At 48.3% G+C, this 23,229-nt stretch overlaps 1 protein-coding gene and 1 long non-coding RNA gene across 3 annotated transcripts; one reads left to right on the plus strand and one right to left on the minus strand.

Annotated features, from left to right (window-relative positions):
- On the minus strand, positions 966-9,280 carry LOC102166108. Its single transcript, XR_305732.3, has 2 exons — positions 9,196-9,280; positions 966-1,228 (listed from the first exon to the last, which is right to left on the minus strand). It is a non-coding gene; the product is annotated as an uncharacterized LOC102166108 (long non-coding RNA).
- NEK2 (NIMA related kinase 2) lies at positions 9,415-22,898 on the plus strand. 2 transcript variants are annotated; one of them, XM_021063863.1, is made up of 9 exons: positions 9,426-9,662; positions 10,607-10,824; positions 11,355-11,595; positions 14,214-14,296; positions 15,005-15,131; positions 16,128-16,344; positions 18,507-18,632; positions 21,318-21,425; positions 22,037-22,898. In XM_021063863.1, exons 1-8 carry the CDS (start codon positions 9,567-9,569, stop codon positions 21,422-21,424), a joined length of 1,215 nt encoding a protein of 404 aa, XP_020919522.1. In that variant the 5' UTR covers positions 9,426-9,566; the 3' UTR covers position 21,425; positions 22,037-22,898. The 2 variants fall into 2 exon arrangements, with proteins under 2 accessions (XP_003130461.2, XP_020919522.1); XM_003130413.3 differs by lacking the exon at positions 21,318-21,425 and having other exon boundaries at positions 9,415-9,662.

The raw sequence follows: 23,229 nt of genomic DNA on the forward strand, positions 1-23,229 counted from the left end.
TTCTCCAACTTGCCTTATGTTTGAGTCCTGCGCTAGCTCCCTGCTAGCCAGGGCTTGCTGTGGCCCAGTTGCTCCATTTTGGTCTGGCTTCCCTTTTTCTGTGGGGAGGATGCAGCTTTTCCATTTATAAAAACCACTCCTGTCTCCACCTGCACCCTGGCCTCTGTGCAGACATGCCTACCCATGGCGTGCAGACATGCCTACCCATGGCGTGCAGACATGCCTACCCATGGCATGCAGCCCTCCAGGGTGACCAGGCTCATGCTGACCCCTCACTTGTGCCCCCTGCAGATGCTAGTTCCCAGCAGGGTCCTTGCGGGAGTCATATGGTTTCTAGGTGGTCCGGGGTGGGGGTGTTGGCATAGGAGAGCTTCCTGGAGGGTGGGTATCTTCCACTGCAGGGTGGATAGGCAGGTTTCTGCTTTCTCTCTTTCAGATGAGGACTCGTACAGTGACCTGAAACCTTGGGGTTAACCATTTTGAGCCTCGATTTTCTCTCCCCCAAAATGGGAATAAACCAATGCTCCGGTAATGGGTTCATAGTGAAGCATAAAGGAGTAAGATACAGAGCTGTACCTGGCATGGAGGAGGGGCTGTTATCATTCCTGGCTCCTGGGGCCACATCCAGCAGGCCAGGTGTACCTGTACCTGTGGCTGCAGCTCATCAGATGCTCCATACAGCCCCCTGCTGCTGCCCAGGGGCAGGGGCAGTGTGAGGGCGGCCGCATGATGGATGATGCATCAGGCTGGCACGAAGCTAAAGAGCTGTATGTGTGACAAGTCACCAAGGCTTCCTCAAATTAGGTCTTTCTATGCACTACAGAATTGCTCAAAAAAAAAAAAAAAAAAAAAAAAAAAAAAACAAAAACAAAAACCAAAAGGGGCAAAGAAAATCTTTCAGTTTTTTCAGAGTGTTTGAAGAGCACGCTGGAAGACTGGCATTTGAAATAATCAGTAGTAAGTTCTTTTATAAAGTGACGAGTGGTTGGTGTCCCCAAAATCATCCGCTTTCCAATTACTGTGTGTGGCAAATTCTGATTTCAGAAGCTTCGTTTCCTTAAAGCAGGGATTTAACTAAGAACAGTGTGCTTTGGGTTCAAACTCCATCTTTGGGATGTATACAGACGTATCTGTATACAGCTTAGATATCCAACAAATGAACAACTCCGGAAGCATCTGCAGGAGACTGAGGTTCACTAGAAGCCCCAGAGGAGCTTCCAGATGTTTCCTGAAAAAGAAGAGAGGAAGAGTGAGGAATCTACATGTATCATGTCGCAGACCTGAGTGAGACCCGTGCTGGGATTTGAGGCTTGTGGGGGAGGGAAGAGGTCTGAAGAAGGACGAGGACCTCTCCTCTGTCAGGTCCTCTCTCTGCTAGAAAAGAAAGAAAAGTGGGCGGGGGGGTGGAGAGGGAGGGGGACAGGCAGCACAAGAAGGCTGGCAGGCACCTGGGGCTGTTTGCACCTGCTCATCAATGGGGAAGTGGATTTAAAACCATCCCGAAAACAGCCACGCTGCTCTCAGCTTTGCTCCCTCGCCTTGTCTTGAGAGCTATGGGCCCCAATGCCCTTGAACTCATAGGCTTGAGAACCCGCCCAAGGCAGGATTCCACAGACAGGCAGGCAGAACAGAAGCCAGCGAACGAGCCAGGCCAGCTGGGGACATGTTTGCCTCAGCCATGCTGGTCAGGGTGGCTGGGTTGGAGGTTGTGTAAAATGCCCCTCAGGGAGCCTTGGCTGCCAGCAGAAAGTCTGGATGCTGTGCCATCCTCCGTGGCTCCACCCATGGAAGACCTGTACCCAAACCACCATTAGCTATGACATCTGGGGCATCAGTCAGACACCAGCATGTTATTTCATTCAGTCCCAGTGAAGTCTTGGGAGGTCAGCCTTGTCGCCCACCTCTATGGGGCACCTGCCTATGGTCTTGGCCTGCTTGTGCGCTGGGTGGGGTGCCAATGGGAGCCCGCCTCAGGTCTGTGTGATTCAGGAGAGGAGGCGCTCAGAGCCCCATGTGGACTCTTGCCATGTCCCAGGGCGGCAGTAATCAGGTCTCTCCAGCAAGGCTGGGGATACCTGGTCGGCAGGCAGATGCCAGGCCTCAAGGCACAGCTGTTAAAGCAGAACCTAAAGTAGACATGGGGTGGTTGCCTTCGCTGATTGAAAGTCCTCTCCGCCTTAGACGAGACCAGGCAAAGCCACACAAACTGGCTTTCAAGATCCTGGATCCCATGGCCGACCCCACCGGGTCTTCAGTGTGTAGCCACCCCTCACCACCCTGAGTCAATTATTTAAGCTCTCTGTGCCCCCAAGTTCTCATTTGTAAATTCCCCACGGGCACTGGTGAGAGGGAGCGAGACAAGGTGACCTGTGCTGGTGCTGGGCCTGAGCTCAGTGACCAGTTGCTCTAACAGCCCTCCAGGCAGGCTTTCCTTTCTGCCTCTGCCCGAGGCGTCCTCCCATGAAAGGGAGCAGCAGGGAGGAGATTCTGGAGCTCAGCTTTGTCAAAGGATCAGCACAGAGAAACAACACAAGGGCATGGGCGCCTCGGGACTTAATCCAGACTCAAGTCTGCTTGCGGATGGAGGCTCACCGTGGCCCCGATGGCGGAACAGGCCCGAGCCAGTGCCTTTGGGTCCTGTCTCCTGGAGGCTGCAGTGAAGATGCCCCCTCGGACTTCTTTCTAAACTCTCCTCAACTAAGCAAAGACAGCCTCTCCCCCGTCTCTGCATTCAAGTCACCATGGTCACCACCTTGGCAGCGGCTGACACCAGCTGGGGACGTGGGCACGTCAGTGCTGTGAAGAACCACATGCTGTGACAGGTGTCATGTCATGAGTATGCCATGTGACATCAGCTGCAGACTGGTGTTCTGGGAGTGCTGACAATGAGGGCAGAAAAGCCTCTGGGATGGATCATTTGTTCCCCGGGGCATAGGACCAAGGTGCAAACGGGCACAAGGGGCCAGGCCTGCAGCTGCTCTTGAAGGTCATCTGGGCTGTCCGCACATGCACACTCTGTCTCCCCTCCATCTGGTCCAGCTGCACGCCCCGCAGGCTGGCCTCTGCCCCCCACGCGGCTTGCAAATGCTCTTAGCGCGGTCACCTGTACTCTCCGAAGGACCAAATTCCGTGTTTTCATTTCTGCCCACCTCTTATGTGTTTTTTCTGAAACACCTGGCACCGTGGACCACTCCCACATTTCTTTTTTTGCCACACATGCAGCATATGGAAGTCCCGCAGCGTCAACCTACGCCACAGCTGTGGCAACACTGGATCCTTCACCCACGGCGCCACATCGGGAACTCCCAGTCCCCCACGTTCTTACAACCATCTCAATTTACCACCTGGGTTCATAATTTCAATCTTGCTTCTCAGCTCTTCGGTCATGTTTCCTGGTCTCCTCTGCTGACTTTTCTTCCTTTTCAGCCCGGAATAACCTCCAGGCGCCCTTCCCATCAGCTCTCACTCTACCACCCTTGGGGCACATGCATCACCCCACCTGGCTTCTGTTACCACCTCTACTCTCACCTCTGTCTCCAGCCTAGACCCTTCGTTGAAACGTTGTATCTGGCTGCACTTTGGCCAGCCTCCCAGCCCGCCCTTGGGTTCCACCTGTGCTCAAGCGGCCCCGCCCCCACGCCCTCCTCTTGCTGCACCCCCATCCACGTGGTCACTCAGGCCGGCAGCTGTCCTCCCTGCTCCCCTCCATGGTCGCTCAGTGCATCTCATCGAATCTGCCTCCCAAACTGCCCTGGGCTCCCTCCCTCTGCTTCATTCCCATGGCCACTGCCTTAGTTCAGCCGGTAGCGTTTCCGCGAGGGTTTTTGCTACCGTAACTTCTGACACCACGTTCCCCCCACATTCACGCTCTACCTCGTCACCGGGGCGATCTCTCTGGCGCACAATCTGATGATGCTCCTCTGCTCGAAGCTTCCATCCCTCAACCCCTGGGTGACGCTGCTCGCCTGTCTAAATCCCTGTCCCCCAAGGTAGCCACGTGATAAATGTTTGCTCCACCAACCCGCAGGCCCTGGCCTGCTTCCAGGCTTTTGCTCACGGTTCCCTCTCCTAATTCTGACTCATCTTTAAGATGTAGTTCAAGGGTCACCTCTCCCATGAACCCTTGCCCTGACCTGTGCTCCCTGCCATCCTTCTCAGAGCCTGGCTCCTCCCTCTGCGTTGCCCTGACATTTAGGCCAAGATCATGACGCCGAGGAGGAAGAGCTGACTTAGACCTGTCTCGCCTTTCCAGGGGGACCTCTTTGGAGGTCAAAGGCTGCTCTCTTATCTTTCTATCTCCAGTACCTGTCATGGTGTCTGCCACTCAATAAACGTTGCCGATAACAGTCAAGAATGAAGAAGCGGGATGCCAAGAAAGCTAATGCAGACGCAGCTGCTTGATTAAAACTGTCATCTGGGGTCAAACCAAGGGCTAAGCAGACCAGTGCTCTGGCTCTGACAGCAGCTCTGCCGAGTTTTCAGGAGGAGGGGAAAGGATCATAACATGTGACGCTGGAGGTGTCACAGGCAAGGTCATCTCATTTAACGCCCTCGTTTCACAGAGAGGTGAAGCGGGTTCCGGCGTCAGAGGGCACAATGAAACAGAACTAGACGAACCCAGAGTGCGGGACCTCATGCTCACTGCTCAGGCAACTTCCCTGTTCTGGCCCCGAAGCGAAAATCAGGAGTTGTGCTTTAAAAGCCCCTGTTGTCCCTTAGAACACATTATGGCCTCAGCACCTGTGAGTCTGTGTCAACATTCTCCTGGACCGATTTATAGTATCAATACCCTTAGCGATTTGATAAGACATATCCTGAATATACAAATATTAAAAACCATGTAAAAATTGTGCATGGCTTTATCCTAAGTTTATCCTTGTATTGAACAGAAGTCAGCCTTCCTCTAACTGGTGCCCTTGGGTACAAGCAAAAACTCTATCCCTCTTTAAAATGTGACAGAGCTCAGAACTAACCACAATTTGGTTTCAAAGATAAATTTCTTCTCGTCACATTCTTCCATTAGCTGCCTGCCATTAAATCCCAAGCTCTCTCTTAGTTTGCCTCTTGTCCTGTTTATAGCAAGTGGTGGGTCTCACTGTTAGGGCCAATCTCCATTAGGCCTCATTCTTTCTTCTAGAACATGGTTATTTATTGAACTCATACTATGTCACGCATCTTTCTTTAACATCTTTCAGATTCTGATTGGTCTAAACAAAGAATCTCTTTCTCTCTCTTTTTATAAAAAAAAAAAATGGCCCCACCCACGGCCTATGGAAGTTCCAGGGCCAGGAATGGAACCCACGCCTCTGCAGCTATCAGCTGCTGCAGTCAGATTCTTAACCCACCGCACCACAGCAGGAACTCCTCTCTCTCTCTTTTTTTTTTTTTTTTTTGATTTCTAGAAATCTTTATAAGCACTTTAAAGAATTCCTATAATCTGTGACTTCAAATGGCTCCAGTAATTGTGGGGATAAGGCACACAAAGCATCTTGTCTGAGATTTGAAGGGCTCGATATGCAAATCAAAGAGTGTCTGGTCAGGACACGTCTGGGGGTGGACTCGTGCGGAGCCGCTGATTCCTTGTTTATTATGCAGTGATTTACAGCCCTCTAGTGGGTGTTACTGTAACGTAAAAAGGGAAGCCCAGGGCAATGGAGTGTGATGGTCGGCTTGCTGGTTCCTTCCCACGGACTTTCAAATGCCAACTGAGGCCTACTATGTGCCAGGCATGTTTTAGATGCTGGAGATACTGCAGTGAGCAAAACAAACCACAATAAGATCATATGCATTCCTTTCTTAAAACGAAGAAGACAGGGAGTAGAACCAATTTGGGGCAAAGCTTGGAAACTGGATTTTGGACACGTTAAATTGGAGGTGCCTGTTAATCCTCCAAGGAGCTTCTTTTAAAAATTAGCTTATGGAGTTCCCGTCGTGGTGCAGTGGTTAACGAATCCGACTAGGAACCATGAGGTTGCGGGTTCGGTCCCTGCCCTTGCTCAGTGGGTTAAGAGTCCGGCGTTGCCGTGAGCTGTGGTGTAGGTCGCAGATGCGGCTCGGATCCCTCGTTGCTGTGGCTCTGGCGTAGGCCGGTGGCTACAGCTGCGATTGGACCCCTAGCCTGGGAACCTCCATATGCCGCGGGAGCGGCCCAAGAAATAGCAAAAAGACAAAAAAATAAAAAATAAATAAAAATTAGCTTGTGTCTCTGGGAACACCTGCAGAGCGCTTGTGAGCAGAACACAGAGTGTGTTCATTTTTCTCGAATCTTATTTGAGATTCCACTAAATTTAAATTAAAACGAACAACAAAGAATATATTTAGCAAGACAATTGTGAGAACAGTGGATCAGACCTGTGTCCTGGTTTGTGCACAAGTGTGAGCCTTGGCCTCACCCTTTCGGAGCTGGTCACCTCTTAGTTCTCTCTTTCAATGTCATCTTCTCCACTCTGTTCCAGTTCTTTGTTTTCTTAACTCTTCTCACAGTCCACAGTGGTTGACTTTCTCCGTGAACTGGTCCATCCGCCTCCTCCACCTCCAGGACTGCACCCCAGTCCCAGGCCCTGGGGTGTGTTCATCACCCAGCATGCTTCCAGGTATCTTTCTTGAAGGGTGAGGTTTTGATTTAATAGGTCAGACAAGATAAATATACACAAGAAGCTAGGAATTCAGATGATTATATGGCACATTCTAAGTGAGTAAGGAACCCAGTTAGTTTCTCTTTGAGGAGGACCTCATGGTTTGAGGGAAGCCAGGGTCATTTTCAGGGACGAAACTGGCCTTGAGCTCTGTCTTAAAGAAAGGGTGGAATATGAAGGAAGGAGGGAGGAAGCAATGGGGGAAGGGGGGTTTCCTCTAAAGTGACAGACGTCCGCATGCTTCTAGGCCACCAAGATCTCCTTCCACTCAGTGTCCAATGGTCTCTGCCAGGCCATCCTGCTCTCACTCCCACCCAATGACACAGGCTAACTCTGGCTGGTTATTAGGGCTTGTCATGCCACACCTATGTCACTCTTGACATCTTTGTCTCTCTCTCTGGCTACACCCAAGGGATGCAGAAGTTCTTGGACTAGGAATCGAATGCAGTGACCAGAGCCACGGCAGTGACAACACCAGATCCTCAACCACTGAGCCACCAGGGAACTCCTTTGTCTCTTTTTAAATGAACACCCAGCATATGAATACTTATCATTATATCTGGCACACAAAAAGTGATCAATAAATATTTGTTGAATGAATATATGTGTCTAGGAGCCACTCTCCACACTCTTGGGATGGCTCTTTTCCCCGTATTTGGTCTCTGCCACAAGACTGGAGTCCTGAAACTTGATGGCTCATTCAAATTCTTACATTTTTATGAATAGGCTGCTTTCTCACATTTTCATTTTTAGCAGAGATTTGCTGCATGCTTCTTTTGCTACAGGACTTAGGCTAGCTAGAAGGAGCTTGAGGTTGACTTACTGTGAGATCCATGTAAGCAAACAGTGATAAATAACAAGGACTGATTTATGCACAATGTGGTCTATGAATAATGTAGATGGATTAATTGTTTGCTTGCTCTAGTATGCTAAGAAAGGCTTTCCAAGTACAGGAGAGAAAGTGGGCATTGGGTATTGAAAGACAATTTGTGTCCTCTAGACAAACAGGGTCAGGGATGGAGGAGTGGATACGGGAGTGCAGTGGACAGTATTCCAGACAAATGGAATAACAAGTGCGAAAGTGGTGGTGGTAGGAGGGACGTGAGAAAGAGCGTTGGGTCTGGGGAATTGGGGCAAAGCATCAGAGCATAGGAATGGCGGGAGAGAAGATGCAGGATTGGATTTGAGGCTGGCCAGTGAAAGAGCTCTATGGATGTCAATCTTTAAGAGGCACTAAAATAAAAAATATAAAGCCAATTAACTCAGCCACTTGTGGCTCCTTACATAACTTTTGAAACCTAAATTGGTCCCATTCTCTGGAAGTAAGACAATGCCCTTGAACGTTACTTTTAAAATTCTCCTGGCTGGCAATTCCGGTGACGTTATAGTCAGTGCATGTAATAAGTTACTTATTTTTAACATAAAGAGGTTTGTAATTCTCATGAAGAGAAAACCAAGTTCCTTTCAATCCCATGCTGAGCAGATATTTAAAGAAAACTGACCTACACATACATTTGAGAAATTATCAGCCATCTTGCAATACCTACATTTTTCCATCCACCTCTGAATGGAGGCCTTCAGGTCCCCTGTCCCTGGTAAAAATGAGACTGTTCCATCTGGCTGGGAGAGCGGAAAATGTTGGTTTCTGTGTGTACCGAGAAAAGGCTGCATCCAATGAACTCCTGTCAATTGAGTTCCTGTTTGGCGCCCCAGATAACCTATTGCATAGTCTTTTCTAATTAAAAAAAAATTGTTTTCTAGTTGTTTAAAGGTAGACCTGTCTCTGCCTTCGAGCCACCATATTCTCATTTGGGGTATTCTAAAACATCAGGGACTTCCGTATCCCACCTTGAGGTGTTTTTTTGTTTGTTTTTGCTTTTTAGGGCCGCACCTGCAGGCGTATGGAAGTTCCCAGGCTAGGGGTCTATTCCGAACTACAGCTGCTGGCCTACACCATAGCTCACCGCATTGCTGGATCCCTCACCCACTGAGAGAGGCCAGGGATCGAATCCGGAACCTCATGGATACTAGTTTCATTAGTTTCCGCTGCGCGACAACGGGAACTTCTACCTCGAGGGTTTTTGTACACATCCTCTGCATGTTGAACAGTCTTCTAAGTTTGGTATTCAAAAATACAGTCTCTCTATGATGACTACGGTCATGCGTAAACTTAGATAAGTACCACTGATTTTGGATTGACTCTACTCTTCTTGGCTTTTGGACCTAAAGCAAACACTATAGCCTTTGTGCTTAAGTTTCCTCATGGGAAATAACACTAATTCCCGCTTTATAAACAGGGCAATACATATAAAGACCTTGGCACTAAAGTCCCGCACTACTGTCAGGACTCATTCGCGCACTCTCTAGCGAGGGACAGTAATTTTCGCCTCTGTACTCAGCTTTAGCTTGATCCGGTCTGGCCTCAGGGTACAGGAACCTGAGAGAGGAGAGCGCCTGCAGAGAGTGGGTAGTGTGCGAAGTCAGAGTGCAAAGATCAGAAGGCAGTTGGTTGAGGAGGTGTGCAAAAAGGTCTGAGGATAGTTCTACGGGGTTCGGTTACCTTGGTGACCAGAAGCGCAGTATTGTGGAAAGCCACCTGTGTCTCCGCTGCTTTCAATCCTCCGCCTTCCCTTTGGATTTAGCTCCGCCCCTTTCTCCCCATTGGTGGGAGGCCGACGTAGACACCGACGCTGACGCGGTTGCCTAGCGATACGCTTTTCCCAAGATGCCCAGGGTGCTGTGTTCTTCTTAGCCAATCAGAGGGGCAAAGAGGCCTTACCGCGGGCCAATAGACTGCGAGGCCGAGGCCCGCGACGGTTAAACGGGGCTGGAGCCTGGGGCAGCCGGGGCCTGTGGTTTGAGGCCTCCGAGTCGGTGGCCGAAGCTCCGCAACGGCAGTGAGACCTGCAGGCGTCCTGCGCGGGCCCCGCCATGCCGACTCGGGCGGAGGACTACGAGGTGCTGTACACCATTGGCACGGGCTCCTACGGCCGCTGCCAGAAGATCCGGAGGAAGAGCGACGGCAAGGTGAGTGCGGGCCTCTTCCCTGTCTCCGCCCCTGCGGCGGGTGTTGCGCCTCTGCCGCCGAAGGGGAGCGAGGGGTCGGGGCTGTGGGTCTCGAAGGCCGTGCTCAGAAGTCAGCCAGCTCCCCCCCAGGTCTGTGTCTGTTCTGGGTCGCTCGAGGCATGGAGACTGTGTCCTTGTTTCTTTTTTCTTTTTGAAATTTGTAAATCTGCCCTTAATTCCTAAGTAAAATTAATAGAATGTGCCAAATAAAATACTGCCAAATACGTATTGTCAAGCACTGCTTTTGCTATTTACAGGAGAATGCATTTTTTATATACATGTATTTTCCGTCCTTTTTCGTCTCTCTTTCATGTTCTTCCTTTTTCATACTTTGACCTGCTAAGGGCCTTCTATTGGAGACAGGTAGCTGACTCCTGAGCTATTTTTAGAGAACAACCCTCTCAGTCATGAAAAAGGGGCAAGGCCACCAGAACCTAGAAATATTATGTCTTGTAATCAGAACTCATTTAAAATGCCCTTGGGATTGTTGGACTTCTATTTCCCAACGTGTGCAGGTAGACCTTACACAGAAACAAACAGTGAAGAGGAAACTGGCTCTGATGGAGGGATTTTTACCAAGTTCTCTTTCCCTGGAAGAGCTTGACCTGCTGGAATGGTGAAGGGCTTTGTCTGCCTCTGCCCTGGCAGAGTACAGCCTTCTACTAAGCAACTGAGGGTAGGGTGGGGGGAGACCCGATGTGCCTCATCGCCCTCTACTGCATCATTTTACTGCTTGAAAATGAGGGGAAGATTATGGAAGTAAACTCAGGGGTCCTTCTGTTGGTTCAGCTAAAGGAGTTGATAATGACTGTATGATCCGTTTACCAGAGAAGTAATTAAAAAAAAATTGGGGGGGGGTTTGGAGTTTAATGAGTTCATTTATACCTTGGAAAATTTTATTTCAGATATTAGTTTGGAAAGAACTTGACTATGGCTCCATGACAGAAGCCGAGAAACAAATGCTTGTTTCCGAAGTGAACTTGCTTCGTGAGCTGAAACATCCACACATTGTCCGATACTATGATAGGATTATTGACCGGACCAACACCACCCTGTACATTGTCATGGAGTACTGCGAGGGGGGGGACCTGGCGAGCGTGATCTCAAAGGGAACCAAGGAAAGGTAAATTAATCTTTTGTTTTTATTTTTTTACATTTGCTTTTTAGGGCCGCACTTGTGGCCCACGGACGTTTCCCGGCTAGGGGTCGAATCAGAGCAAGAGCTGCCAGCCACAGCCACGGCCACGAAGGATCTGAGCCTCATCTGCCACCTGTACCACAGCTCATGGCAACACCGGATCCTTAACCCATTGAGTGAGGCCAGGGATCGAATCGAATCCTTATGGATCATGGTTGGGTTTGTTAACTGCTGAGCCACGACGGGAACTCGCAGGTTAATTAATCTTTTAAATGAGCCTTGTTTTGTTTCTGTTGAGCCTCATGTATTAGGATCAGAGACAGAGTCCTTAGTAATGGGGAAGGGTCTTCTCATGTTTGTTTGGTGGGTACTTTAGAAAAATCCCTGGCAGGTCAATACCCGTGTTTCATACCGAAATAATTTCTTTCCTTGTGTGTAACCTTTGAAAGCTAGATAATTCATCTTTGTGATGGTGTTCCTAGAAGTTATGTGCTGTATAACTGTTTTGATTTCAGACAGTACTTAGATGAAGAGTTTGTTCTTCGAGTGATGACTCAGTTGACTCTGGCCCTAAAGGAATGTCACAGACGAAGCGATGGCGGCCACACTGTGCTGCATCGGGACCTGAAACCAGCCAACGTTTTCCTGGATGGCAAGCAGAATGTTAAGCTTGGAGACTTTGGGCTAGCTAGAATACTGAACCACGATACGAGTTTTGCAAAAACATTTGTTGGCACACCTTATTACATGTCTCCTGTGAGTATTTTAGAATTTAGATACTTGAGGCTCCCGTCGTGGTGCAGTGGAAATGAACCTGGCTAGCATCCATGAGGATGCAGCTTCGATCCCTGGCCTTGCTCAGTGGGTTCAGGATCCGGTGTTGTCTTGAGCTGTGGTGTAGGTTGCAGATGTGGCTCAGATCTGGCGTTGCTGTGGCTGTAGTATAGGCCAGCAGCTATAGTTCCAATTTGACCCCTAGCCTCGGAACCTCCATATGCCAAAGGTGCAGCTGTAAAAAAGACCAAAAAAAAAAAAAAAAAATTTAGATACTTTTTAAACATCTTAATGGTACTCATTCAACTGCAGGGAAATTGAGCTTTTTGTTTGTTTGTTTAGTAGTATCCAATAACCAAGAATTAACTATTGTTTTATTTTAAATTTATATTTTTCTGAATGGGCCACCAGGCCATTAAATTCCTGTATCAGCAATGCAAAATAGGCTTGTATTGAATGACTGCTGGTTGCTAAGCTCTGTGACTACAAAGATGAAATAGGTTTTGTTTCCACCCTCAAGAGCAGCACTTCCCTAGGGGCCATAAGTCCTGGACACCAGCTTGGATTTGTCTGGAGTGATCGTTTAAAATGCAGAGTCCTGGGCCCCAAATCCAGGGAATTTGGGTCCCTGGACAGGTCTTTGCACTCTGTTTGTTTGTTTTGGACTCTCTATTTTAACAGACTCTTTAGATGATTCTAGAGATGGAGGTTGAGGCTCAGAGGCTCTCTCACTTCAGATAACACGTTTATCATGTTTTTGCTGGTTAACCCTTGGTGCTTGCTCTTTTTCTGCTGCCTCTTCCTGCAGCGGAGCTGCAGTACCCACCCAGAAGCCTTTTCCTCTATTGCTGGATATTTTGTTTCCAAAATGTCTCACCATTCTGAGGAACAGGGCTCTGCATATCTTTATAGGAATTATCCTTTCTTCCTTTTTGGTTATTTCTTGGTGTATCGCTCTCAAAATGGAATAGCTGGGTCACAGAGTATGAAATGTTTATAGCTCTCTAGTGACTTTGAAAAGCTTTTAAGTGACAGCACCAATGTGTTATATGTGAAATATTAGCTGGTACAGATGGAGAGAGATTTACTGTTTCTCATGGTTCACAAACATTTCCAGGACTTTCTAAATCTTTTTTAGTTAGGTTAACCAATCTGACTACAGTGTAAAACTTTGTAAATTGGTGATTTTGTTTTTGACTAAGTTTAGACAGGGCCAGAACTGCGTCATTTTCTCACTGGATCAAATTCCATATAGGAACCAGTGGCAGAAAGGAAAATTAGCCAGAGGTGGTTCTTGGAAAATTTGAAACCTGTGCAGTTCTTTTGTTCCTGTTTCCTCTGCCCTGGTAGTTAGATTGGTTCAGTTTCCTGAGGGGTTGATTGTCAAGAAGTAGTACCAGACTCACCTGCTGGACTTTAAAATACCAAGAAGCCTCCTAAAGATTTTGGTACCTTACCTGCCTCTGTGCCCTCTGTTGAGAATGAGAGTCATGGTGGACCATTGTTGCTGTACGTGTGGAAGAAAGCTAAGAAACAGTTAAAATAGAAAATGAGAATGTTAGCTACTACTGTGGTATATACAGTGGACTTAAGGGAAAAATACATAAATGAATGAGTCAGTTAACCATTTATGTCTACATCCATTTAAATGTGGACCTGAAGTTATTCTAGAATTTGCTCTGGTTCTTTCAATTTTCTTTTCTTCTTTCTTTTTAGGGTTGAACCTGCAGCATATGGAAGTTCCCAGGCTGGGGGTCTAATTGGAGCCCCAGCTGTGGGCCTGCGCCACAGCCACAGCCACACTGGGCCCAAGCTGCATCTGTGACCTGCCTCGCAGCTTGCAGCAATGCTAGATCCTTAATGCAGTGAACGAGGCCAGAGATTGAACCCACATCCTCGCAGTCGCTACGTCAGGTTCTTAACCCACTGCGCCACAATGGGAACGCCTCTGGTTCTTTTAAAATGGAGTTTCTAGAGTATGACTTCCTTGAGGGTAGAGATCTCATGTAGCCCTTTGAATTGCCAGTGTCTGCCTGGAGTAACACAGTAGATGTTTGTGAATGAAAAATAAGTGAGTGAATTCTATCTGGTGAAGTGTATTAGGATAAGAGCATTGCCTTTTTTCCACTGTAAATTTGAAGGTGAAGTAAACAGTAGCCTCTTTTGTTGTTAGGATACAAGACCTGATGTGAGCAGAATCAGCCTTTTGTATCTGAAATTTTTGTTATAGGTATAAAGTTAGATATAAAATATTTATAATAAAAACTTTTTTTGGAGTTCCCATTGTGGTACAGTGGGTTAAGAATCTGACTGCAGCAGCTCAGGTCGCTTTGGAGGTGCAGGTTCATTCCCTGGCCCAGGGCAGTGGGTTCAAAGATCTGGCATTGTTGCAGCTACGCGTAATTTGCAACTGCGGCTTGGATTCAGTCCTTGGCCCAGGAACTTCTGTGTGCCGTGGATGTGGCCATTAAAGAAAAGAATTTTTTTTCTCCTTTTTCTTGAGTCAGCATTACCCAACTTTAAGATTCTATTTTTGTCCCAGGAGTAATTTTACATTTTAAAACAAAAAAACCTTTAAACTCCTTTCTTCCTCCCCTCAGGAACAAATGAATCGCATGTCCTACAATGAGAAATCGGATATCTGGTCCCTAGGTTGTTTGCTGTATGAACTGTGCGCACTAATGTAAGTATGATGGGACAGACATCTAGGCCGAGAGAGACACTTAGCTCTGTCACCTTTCACCTGGCTCAGCTTTTTGGGCACCTCTGCACGTTCAAGCCTTAGGTTAAAATGAAGGTAGACGGATCGGTTAAAAAAATTATTTACAAATTAATAATTACCCCCTGAGGCTGGATCTGGACTTGTTCAGGCCTCTGACCTGGTTAGATGCTTCCCTGTTAGCCTGAGCTTGGCTTAAGGGGAGAGCACGTGGGTCAGGCCTGTGGGAGAAATGAAATAACGGCCTAGAGATGCAGTCTGGGGATTTGGACAGGAAAGAGCTCGAATTCTTACCCCTTTTTATTTTCATTGTTTTCCTTCTAAAATATTCTGTCAAGCAGTGGTTCTCAACCAGGAGAGGAATCTTTTACCTCCCAGTCTTGCTTCCCATGGGACACTTGACACTATCCGGAGACCTTTTAGTTGTCACAACTAAGGATAGCTCCTGGCATCTCGTGGACAGAGGCCAGCAGTACTGCAAAACATACTCCCAGTGCTCAGGACAGCGCCCCGACAGAATTATTCAGCTCCGGGCGTCGGCGGGGCCAAGGCTGGGAAACAGCTGTAGAAGATGCCAGAAGTAGAAACATAGCCTGGACCTATAAACGCTGCTCTTCATGTGCTGCTTATTCTATATTTTCACTTTTATTTTTTGAAAAACCTTTCCCCCAGGCCTCCGTTTACAGCTTTCAACCAGAAAGAACTAGCTGGGAAGATCAGAGAAGGCAAATTCAGGCGAATTCCATATCGTTACTCCGATGAATTAAATGACCTTATTACGAGGATGTTAAACTTAAAGGTAAAGCTATAAGATGATATAGCACCTGTTGCCATCTCTCAGTTAAATCTGCGCCACCTGCTCTGGTGGAGCAGTGAGACTGAGGAAACGCTAAACACGTTTTTCCTCTGTGAACACACATGAAAACAGGAATCCTTGGCCCGTGCTGGCCTCCCTGCTGTGCTTTCTTTCTGTCCCCTCCCACGCGCTGCCACGCCAGCAGATGGTGGGAGCAAGGAAAGATTTTGCATAAAGGATCCAGATCCTCAGTTCCCCTTATCCTCGCCTACCTCAGGGTGGCAGGTGGTACAGGAAGGGGCCAGGAAGAATAAGCCTTTATTACTCTGCCTCCAGCTCCAATGAGAGATTAAAGATTAGAGACTGTTAGAGACGGGTGGGGTGGGGGGCTAAGAAGAACAGAGGGGAAGTAACTCAAAGAGAGAATGCAGACAAAAGTCAGGCCACTGGATGGGGAGGGAGATGTCCTCGGGATCAGGCTGTTGTATCAGACTGATGCTCTGGGAGGTGAACGAGAAGGTCATGGGTGCAGTCACAGGACCCAAGGTAAGGGAGGGAACATCCTGCTTCGTAGCGCTTAGGGATGCAGGGACCGTCCATGCCCTGAACCAGACCTGGTGTGGTACCCAGCACCGCACAAGGATGGAGCCTTCTTAAAGAGGGAACAAAGCTGAGTTAAAATCTGCATTACTTCGTGGACCAGAACCTCATGAGTTCAGACCACCAGCGAACTTTTCAGGTGTTTGTGAGCCATCCGTTTGCAGGAGGTGAAAGGGCGGAGGGAGCCCGTGGTGATGGGGGACTGGGCAGGTGGTGGTGCTCGCCCTGTCGCACACAGAGATGCTGAGTGATAACGCCGCGCTCCTCCAAGAATAAGACCCACCCTGAAAGGAGTCCTTTCTTTTGCCTTGGAAATAATATACCGTTTTAAGTGTAGCTGCTCTCAGGATGAGCTTTCCATTATGAAGCCTGCCTGTGACACTGGCTGTTTCCCCCCAGGATTACCATCGACCTTCTGTCGAAGAAATTCTTGAGAATCCTTTGATAGCAGACCTGGTTGCAGAAGAGCAAAGAAATCCCGAGAGAAGAGGGCGACGGTCAGGGGAACCAGAAAAGCTGCAGGACTCCAGCCCTGTGCTGAGTGAGCTGAAACTGAAGGAAATACACTTACAGGAGCGGGAGCGAGCTCTCAAAGCCAGGGAAGAAAGCCTGGAGCGTGAGTCGGGGTGGGGGGGAAGCGCCAGAGCTATTCTCCTGCGTGTGGAGCTCTGCCTCGACAGAGGACCCTAGGTCTGTGTTCTATGTGAACATTTTTATAAATACCTGTGAAACCAGAATATGTGCAGCGAAAGCTTGCTGGCACCTTCGAGCTGAGCCTCCTTCTCCGAGATCATTTGCTGTCATTGTATTTGGGGGCACTGATTGTGACAGCCCAGCCCAGTGGCCATCCCCCTGTCCTGTGGAGTCACTTCTTTATCTTCCTTAATATACAGACCCTAAATTTCCCAATATAAAGGGAGGGCTTAGAGTTTGTTGCCTTCCAGAATAAAAACCCTCGCTTCTCCCTTCTGCGACAGCTGCTCCGACACTGTTAGGGTCTAAAATCCTGCAGTATGTGAGCGAGATGTGTTGTGGCAATTCCGTAGAGAATGTGGGTACAAGATACTTAAGTCCTCTGATGGGGTTGACAGATTGGGTGCTAAGGAGTTTGTGATGTTGAACGCCTGTCTGATCCACTAAAGTGAAAGCTGCTCCCCAGGTTTTAGGGTCCCACAAGGCAGCAGCAGCCGTGAGGCTCTGCATTTTGAGGTCGAGGAATGAGATGGGGCTACGGCCGGCCTCTTTCCCTTAAGGCTCATGTTTCGCTTCTGCAGCTTTCCGCAGGGGCGCACTGCATTCAGCTGGACTACTTACACGGCGTCCAGATGCAGTCATTCGTGTTCTGCTTCCTAATGATTATTGTCTGGGACCGTGAGATTTGCTCCCGCAGGAGCTACAGCCTCTGCTTACCTGAAAGTCTTTTTTTGTCTCTCAGTCAAAAGAATTCTTTTTCTTTTAAATTTTTTTACTGGTGTATGGAAGTTCCTGGGCCAGGGATTGAATCTGAACCACAGCTGTGGCAACACTGGATTCTTTAACCCATGGTGTGGGCCGGGGATCGAATCTGCACCTCTACAGTGACCCAAGCCCCTGCAGTGGATTCTTAACCCACTAAGCCATACTGGGAACTCCTTCTGTCAAAAGAATATTTTTTTTTTTGTCTTTTTTTTTTTAGGGCCACACCGAGGCATATGGAGGTTCCCAGGCTAGGGTCCAATTGGAGGTGTAGCCGCCGGCCTACGCCACAGCCACAGCAACGCCAGATGCAACCTGCGTCTTCAACCTACACCACAGCTCACAGCAACACCGGATCCTTAACCCACTGAGCGAGGCCAGGGGTCGAACTCGTACCCTTATGGTTCCTAGTTGGATTTGTTTCCGCTGCGCCACGATAGGAACTCCAAGATCTTTCTTTTTTTTAAATTCTTAACGAAAAACAACCAACCAAAAACTTTGATGAAAACTTTCCCTGGTGTTTTGTAATTTCATGTAACACTGAAATCTGAACTCTCTGAAAGCTGGGCCATGGATAAATAAAAGCCTTTGTTACTCATCTAGAGGCACCACCTAAATGAGCTGTGGTTTCCGGGCTCTCACTGGCCGGAAGGAGGAGGGTTTGTGCCAGGCGGCCGGGTAATGCCCAGGAAGGGAACTGTTGCCCCTTCTTGGGGGAGAGGAGGGATGGCGAGCAGGGATGGCAGGGCTCTTGGTTTTCCCGAGTGACTTCCACACATCTCGACCAGAGGTGGAAGCTCACTCTGTCCTGGCGCTTGGGCCAGTCGTTAGGAGAAAACGCGTACCAACGACGCACTGCCTTATGAGCTGGGCACAGTCAGGGTGACTGGAGCATAGGTGAGAAACCCTTCACACAGCCCGACTCATCGGGAGTTCCCGGTGTGGCTCAGCAGTGAACGAATCTGACTAGCATCCATGAGGATGTGGGTTCGATCCCTGGCCTCAGTCATTGGGTTAAGGATTCAGTGTTGCCGTGAGCTGGTGTAGGTTGCAGACTCGGCCCAGATCCCGAGTTGCTGTGGCTGTGGTGAGGGCCAGCAGCTATAGCTCAGATTCGATCCCTAGCCTGGGAACCTCCATATGCGCGGGTGTGGCCCTAAAAAGACAAAAAAAAAAAAAAAAAAAAAAAAAAAAAAAAGGCTCATCAGTGGTCAGGCTGTAGCCTTCGTGATAAGGAAAAGCTTTAGGATCACCACATGTGAATTGTTTTATACCCAGAGCTGCTCATTAATTGCTCTCTTTCTCATCCGTCTCCTTTTAAAGAGAAGGAGCGAGAGCTTTGTGTTCGTGAGCGGCTGGCAGAGAACAAACTGGCCAGGGCAGAAAGTCTGCTGAAGAATTACAGTCTGCTGAAGGACCAGAAGTTCCTGTCTCTGGCGGGCGGTCCAGGTATGAGAACCAGCTTAGTGAACAGAAGCTGGTCCCACAAATGAGGAAGTGGGCACCAGCATTGCCCCCAAGGGGGCTCCGGTAGCCCTTTTAATTTCCAGAGTCTCGAATTGTAAGAGGGAGTTAATTGAACATATGTGTTTCAGTGGAGACAAGAATTCTGTTCTAGTAGTGACTGACTCACTGGGGTCAGAGGCGTGAGACGCGAGGCAGGACGATTTCATCTTCAGCTTTTTTTTTTCTTTATCAAACTATGTGTTCTGTATCTGATATTTATTTTTTAAAATTGGGTCATTTTAAAAATATGCTGTGCGTTTCAGATTTTTCTCTGAATATGTTCTCAAAACTCTACATTTCCCTCCATTTTCCAGTGAAAATCCTAGCATTTCCCTCTTGCACATGACCAAATAATACTTACACAGCCTTCCTAGAAAGTATGGCTTCAAAGGTGTGATAAACCAGCGATAGCAAAGGCCATCCATTTGGGATCTTTATGAGGACTTGTTCCAGCTGAAACGTATGCGTCCAAGTGTGATTGCTTGGGAAGTTCCCTTGTGGCACAGTGGGTTAAGGACCCAGCGTTGTCATTGCAGCGGCTCGGGTTCAGTCCCAGGCCCGGGAACTTCCATGTGCCGTGGGTGCAGCCAATAAAAGAAAAAGCGATTGATTAATATCTACATATGCTTTGTAATAAGTGATAGAAAGAAATGAAATTAGTGATGGCAGTAAATATCTTTTTTTCCCTCATTATTGCTATTTTAACATTTCAATATTTTTATACTTATTTCAGTTTTTCTTCGATTCCACACTGCCATCCATAAAGACAAACTACACTTAAATCATGATCGATAGAGTGAGGGGGGATTTTTAACTGGGTGAGTTGAAGGCATCAAGCTCATTGCCAAGAATCATCAAGGGCGCCGTTGGGGACAGATCTTCCAGTTATAGAGTTTATCGACATCTTGCCCCGAGCGTCTTTGAGCAAAGGGTGAAAAGCTAAGAAGGACGGTGTGTTTCACTCTGTGGGATCCGTGGGTAGAGGAACCTACCTGTATGCGAGTCGCGGCAATTACTGAAAATGAGCTGTAGGGTGGAGCATCCACTGTGGGTAGGAGATATTTTAAAGTACTGAGCACATCCGAGCCCCAGATGAGCAACAAAGCAGTGGGGGGCAGTGTCCTTATGAACTCGGGACAGTTGGGAAGGTCCTCCTCCCCTCCTTGGGTCCTGCAATTCAGACACGAGGAAAACAAATAAACTAAGAGCATCTTTTCTAAAGCTCTCCTTAGTCTATTTAATGAATACTAATTCGTTTCGTTTAATGAAATACTAATTCAAGGAGTTCCTGCTGTAGCAAGAACAGCATCAGCGGTGGTGTCTTGGGAGCGCTGGGATCCAGGTTCGATCCCCGGCCCTGCACAGTGGGTTAAGGATCCGGTGTTGCCACAGCTGTGGCTTAAGTCACAACTGTGGCTGGGATCTGATCCCTGGGCCGGGAGCTCCATGTGTCACAGGGCGGCCAACAACAAAAAAGAAATGCTAACTTTTTTTCTAAACCCTTTTCTTTCTTACAAAACTATCTCAGTAAGATTTACAGTTTATACTGTTGGTTTACAAATGTTCAGGTATTTGAGGTCATAAAGGTGGATCTGTTTGAAACCATAGACTTAGGGCCTAAAAGCCATCTCCTGAAAGGCTGGCGGAGAAGCAGTGTAGGAAGTAGAAGTCAGGCAGGCGAAGGCAGTGTTTCTCTGTGCGGCCCACTCCTGCAGGGCGCCTCCTGTTCTTTGGCCTGGAATGTTCTTCTCCACGTAGTCGGCTGGCTTCTTACTTCCTCCCTCTCCTCAGGTCTCTGCTCAGGAGCCGTCTTACTACGAGGTCTTTTGCATGACTGCAAACAGCCCTGCATCTGTCTCCTTTTCGCCCAGAGCACACATCCCCTCGGAGACTCCTCACATGCACCTGTTTGTTTGTTGTGGTCTCTCTCCTCCCACCACAACAGGGCCTTTGTTTGGTCCCCAGCGGCACGCAGTGAGCTCAGTAAACATTCGACCGTATTTCCTTTACATGAACACAAAGGAAAAACAAAAAGAACCTTTTTGTTCTAGAATTCAAACCTGTCAGTTCCTAATAGTGTAGACACTTGAAGGAAATTCTTTCTTTTTTTTTTTTTTTTTAAATGTTAAAAGTACAATTCACATCTTCACTCACTATTAACTTGATTAACTTTTACTGTGTTGCCTCTGCTTTTACCCTGCCACCCTGGCTTAGGTTCTTTTTGAAACAAGTTTCTGGGCAGTTAAGCCGCTCTAAGTGTTCTTAAGTATTTCGCCAGAACTGTAGGTGCTTTGCTGTAAGGAAGAGCTTCTGCGTCCATGCTTTCCTGGGAGTCATGCGTTGTAGGCAGAAAGGCACTTGTTTTCAAGAATAGAGATAAAGAACATTGCTTTCCAGACGTTTCATACTAGAGACTGTGATCCTCTGTGCATTTAACCTTAACAGGAAGGTTGAGTGTTAGGAGAATAAAACATATGCTCCTCGATTTTTGGCTGCAGATTAAAAGCCTGATTGATTTCTGCCAAACCTATGCCCCTAGCCTGTTACAAAAGAGATAACAGGTCCAAAATGGAGTCAGTTATCACCAAATGTCACCAAACCAAGACTTAATACCTAACTTAATTACAGGTTCTGCCTCTCCCAGGAATGGAATCTTAAAGCAGTCAATCTGGCATGACCTCGTCAGCAGTAGTAAGGTCATCTGCCTGGTAGACACCTGCTGTCCACTGAATTAAGGTGACCTTGCCACGCAGATCTGTTCCCTGCTAGAGTGACTTCCTCATCCCGTCCCCTCTGCCCGTAAAGGTCTTTCATTCTGCACAGCTCCTCAGGGCTTTCTGTCTGGTAGGTAGGATGCTGCCAGCATCGTGAATCGTTGAGCAGGAGTTCCCATCTGGCTCAGTGGTTGACGAGCCCGACTAGGAACCATGGGGTTGTGGGTTTGATCCCTGGCCTTGCTCAGTGGGTTAAAGATCCGGTGTTGCCGTGAGCTGAGGTGTAGGTCGCAGATGTGGCTCGGATCTGGTGTTGCTGTGGCTCTGGCGTAGGCCGGTGGCTACAGCTCTGATTGGACCTCTGGCCTGGGAACCTCCATATGCCGTGGGAGCGGCCCTAGAAATGGCAAAAAAAAAAAAAAAAAAACCAAAAAAATGAATCGTTGAGTAAAACCAGTTAGATCTTGAGTATTTCCTCAGCTGAATTGTCACGCTCTGGTTCCAGAGAGAATAGCCGGTCCCCGGGGTTCACGTGTGAAGCGACAGGGTGACTGTTGCGGTGAGTCTGCCAAGTACGGGGGAGTTGAACTCCTGTTCACGTAACTCAGACCCTCTTCTTTTTCCTCCCTGAAGAGCGTTTTGATCTTCCGACCTCGGGAATGAAGAAGAAGGTTCACTTCAGCGGGGAGAGTAAGGAGAACGTCGCAAGGAGCGAGACTCCTGAGAGTCAGCTCAGCTCCAAATCCAAGTGCAAAGACCTGAAGAGGAGGCTCCATGCTGCTCAGCTGCGGGCGCAGGCCCTGGCAGACATTGAGAAAACGTACCAGCTGAAAAGCAGGCAGATCCTGGGCATGCGCTAGCCTGGCCCAGAGACAGCGAGCGGCGAGCCGGGTCTAACACTGCCCGCCCTTCGAGGCTGGCATTCCCCTGCCGCGGCCTACACGCGTGCTGCCGTGAACCGTGCGTTTTCTGTAGGAAGCCTGATGTTTCGGGGTCGCTTTTGCTGTTCCTCGGCGGCAGGTGTGCCAGCGTCCACCCCGTGCATTTGTCTTTCTTTTTCTAAGAAGGCTTTACAGACAGAATGACTGTCTTGGCCAACTGGGCTTTTCATCCTCTGTGTGATTACTTCTGGAACCTTCGATGTTATATTCTAAGTGTTGGGAATTGGGGGGGATAGTAGGAAAACATCTTTACTCAGGAGCAGTGCTTACTGTGAAGTCTGAAGGACTGAGTGGTGTGCTTTACAGCTGTCCTGTCTAGAGTGAAAATTTAAGTCTGGGTTTTTAAATGTTCTTGAGCTTAGAGAAAACCTGGTCGGCCACTGATACGCTGGCATCTCGCGTGTAAACATCCCGTTGCTCTGGGGCGTGAATCTGTGACCTTCTGTGGAAGAGTTCATCTCTGTGATGTCTGTGTGCTTTTCCCCTTTTTATTCTGTGAATGTCCTGTGCCACCTCTTTCTGACTAAATAAAAGAATTCTTTAGTTTTCCTAGTCTCTGGCATGTGCCCATCTCTTGGTTGGAGGGAGTCTGTGTTTACGGCTCACAGGTTTGGAGGGCAGGCATGAGAACGTTAGCTCCCCAGGGCTGGGGGCACTTTGCTCTGCATCTCATTTGACCGACTAAGCCAGTGGTTCTTTCTGGGGGCAGTTTCCCCCCCCAGGGGATATTTGCAACATCTGGAGACAGTTTTTTTTAATGGTCACAATTGGAGGGAGGGTGCTGCTGGCATCTAGTGGGCAGAGGCCGGGACTGCTGCTAACCCCCTCCCCCCGCCCCCCGTGGTGCACAGGACAGTCCCAGGACTAAATGCCAACAGGGCCACG

The sequence above is a fragment of the Sus scrofa genome, chromosome 9 (genome assembly GCF_000003025.6).
Source record: "Sus scrofa isolate TJ Tabasco breed Duroc chromosome 9, Sscrofa11.1, whole genome shotgun sequence".
Taxonomy (NCBI): Eukaryota; Metazoa; Chordata; class Mammalia; order Artiodactyla; family Suidae; genus Sus; species Sus scrofa.

What these genes read in the sequence shown, in the direction of transcription:
- NEK2 (XM_003130413.3), top strand. Translation starts at nt 9,567, where the DNA reads ATGCCGACTCGGGCGGAGGACTACGAGGTGCTGTACACCATTGGCACG. An exon ending in CAGGGAAGAAAGCCTGGAGC is followed by an intron (nt 16,345 to 18,506) that starts GTGAGTCGGGGT and finishes CTCCTTTTAAAG; the next exon opens with AGAAGGAGCGAGAGCTTTGT. An exon ending in GTCTCTGGCGGGCGGTCCAG is followed by an intron (nt 18,633 to 22,036) that starts GTATGAGAACCA and finishes TCCTCCCTGAAG; the next exon opens with AGCGTTTTGATCTTCCGACC.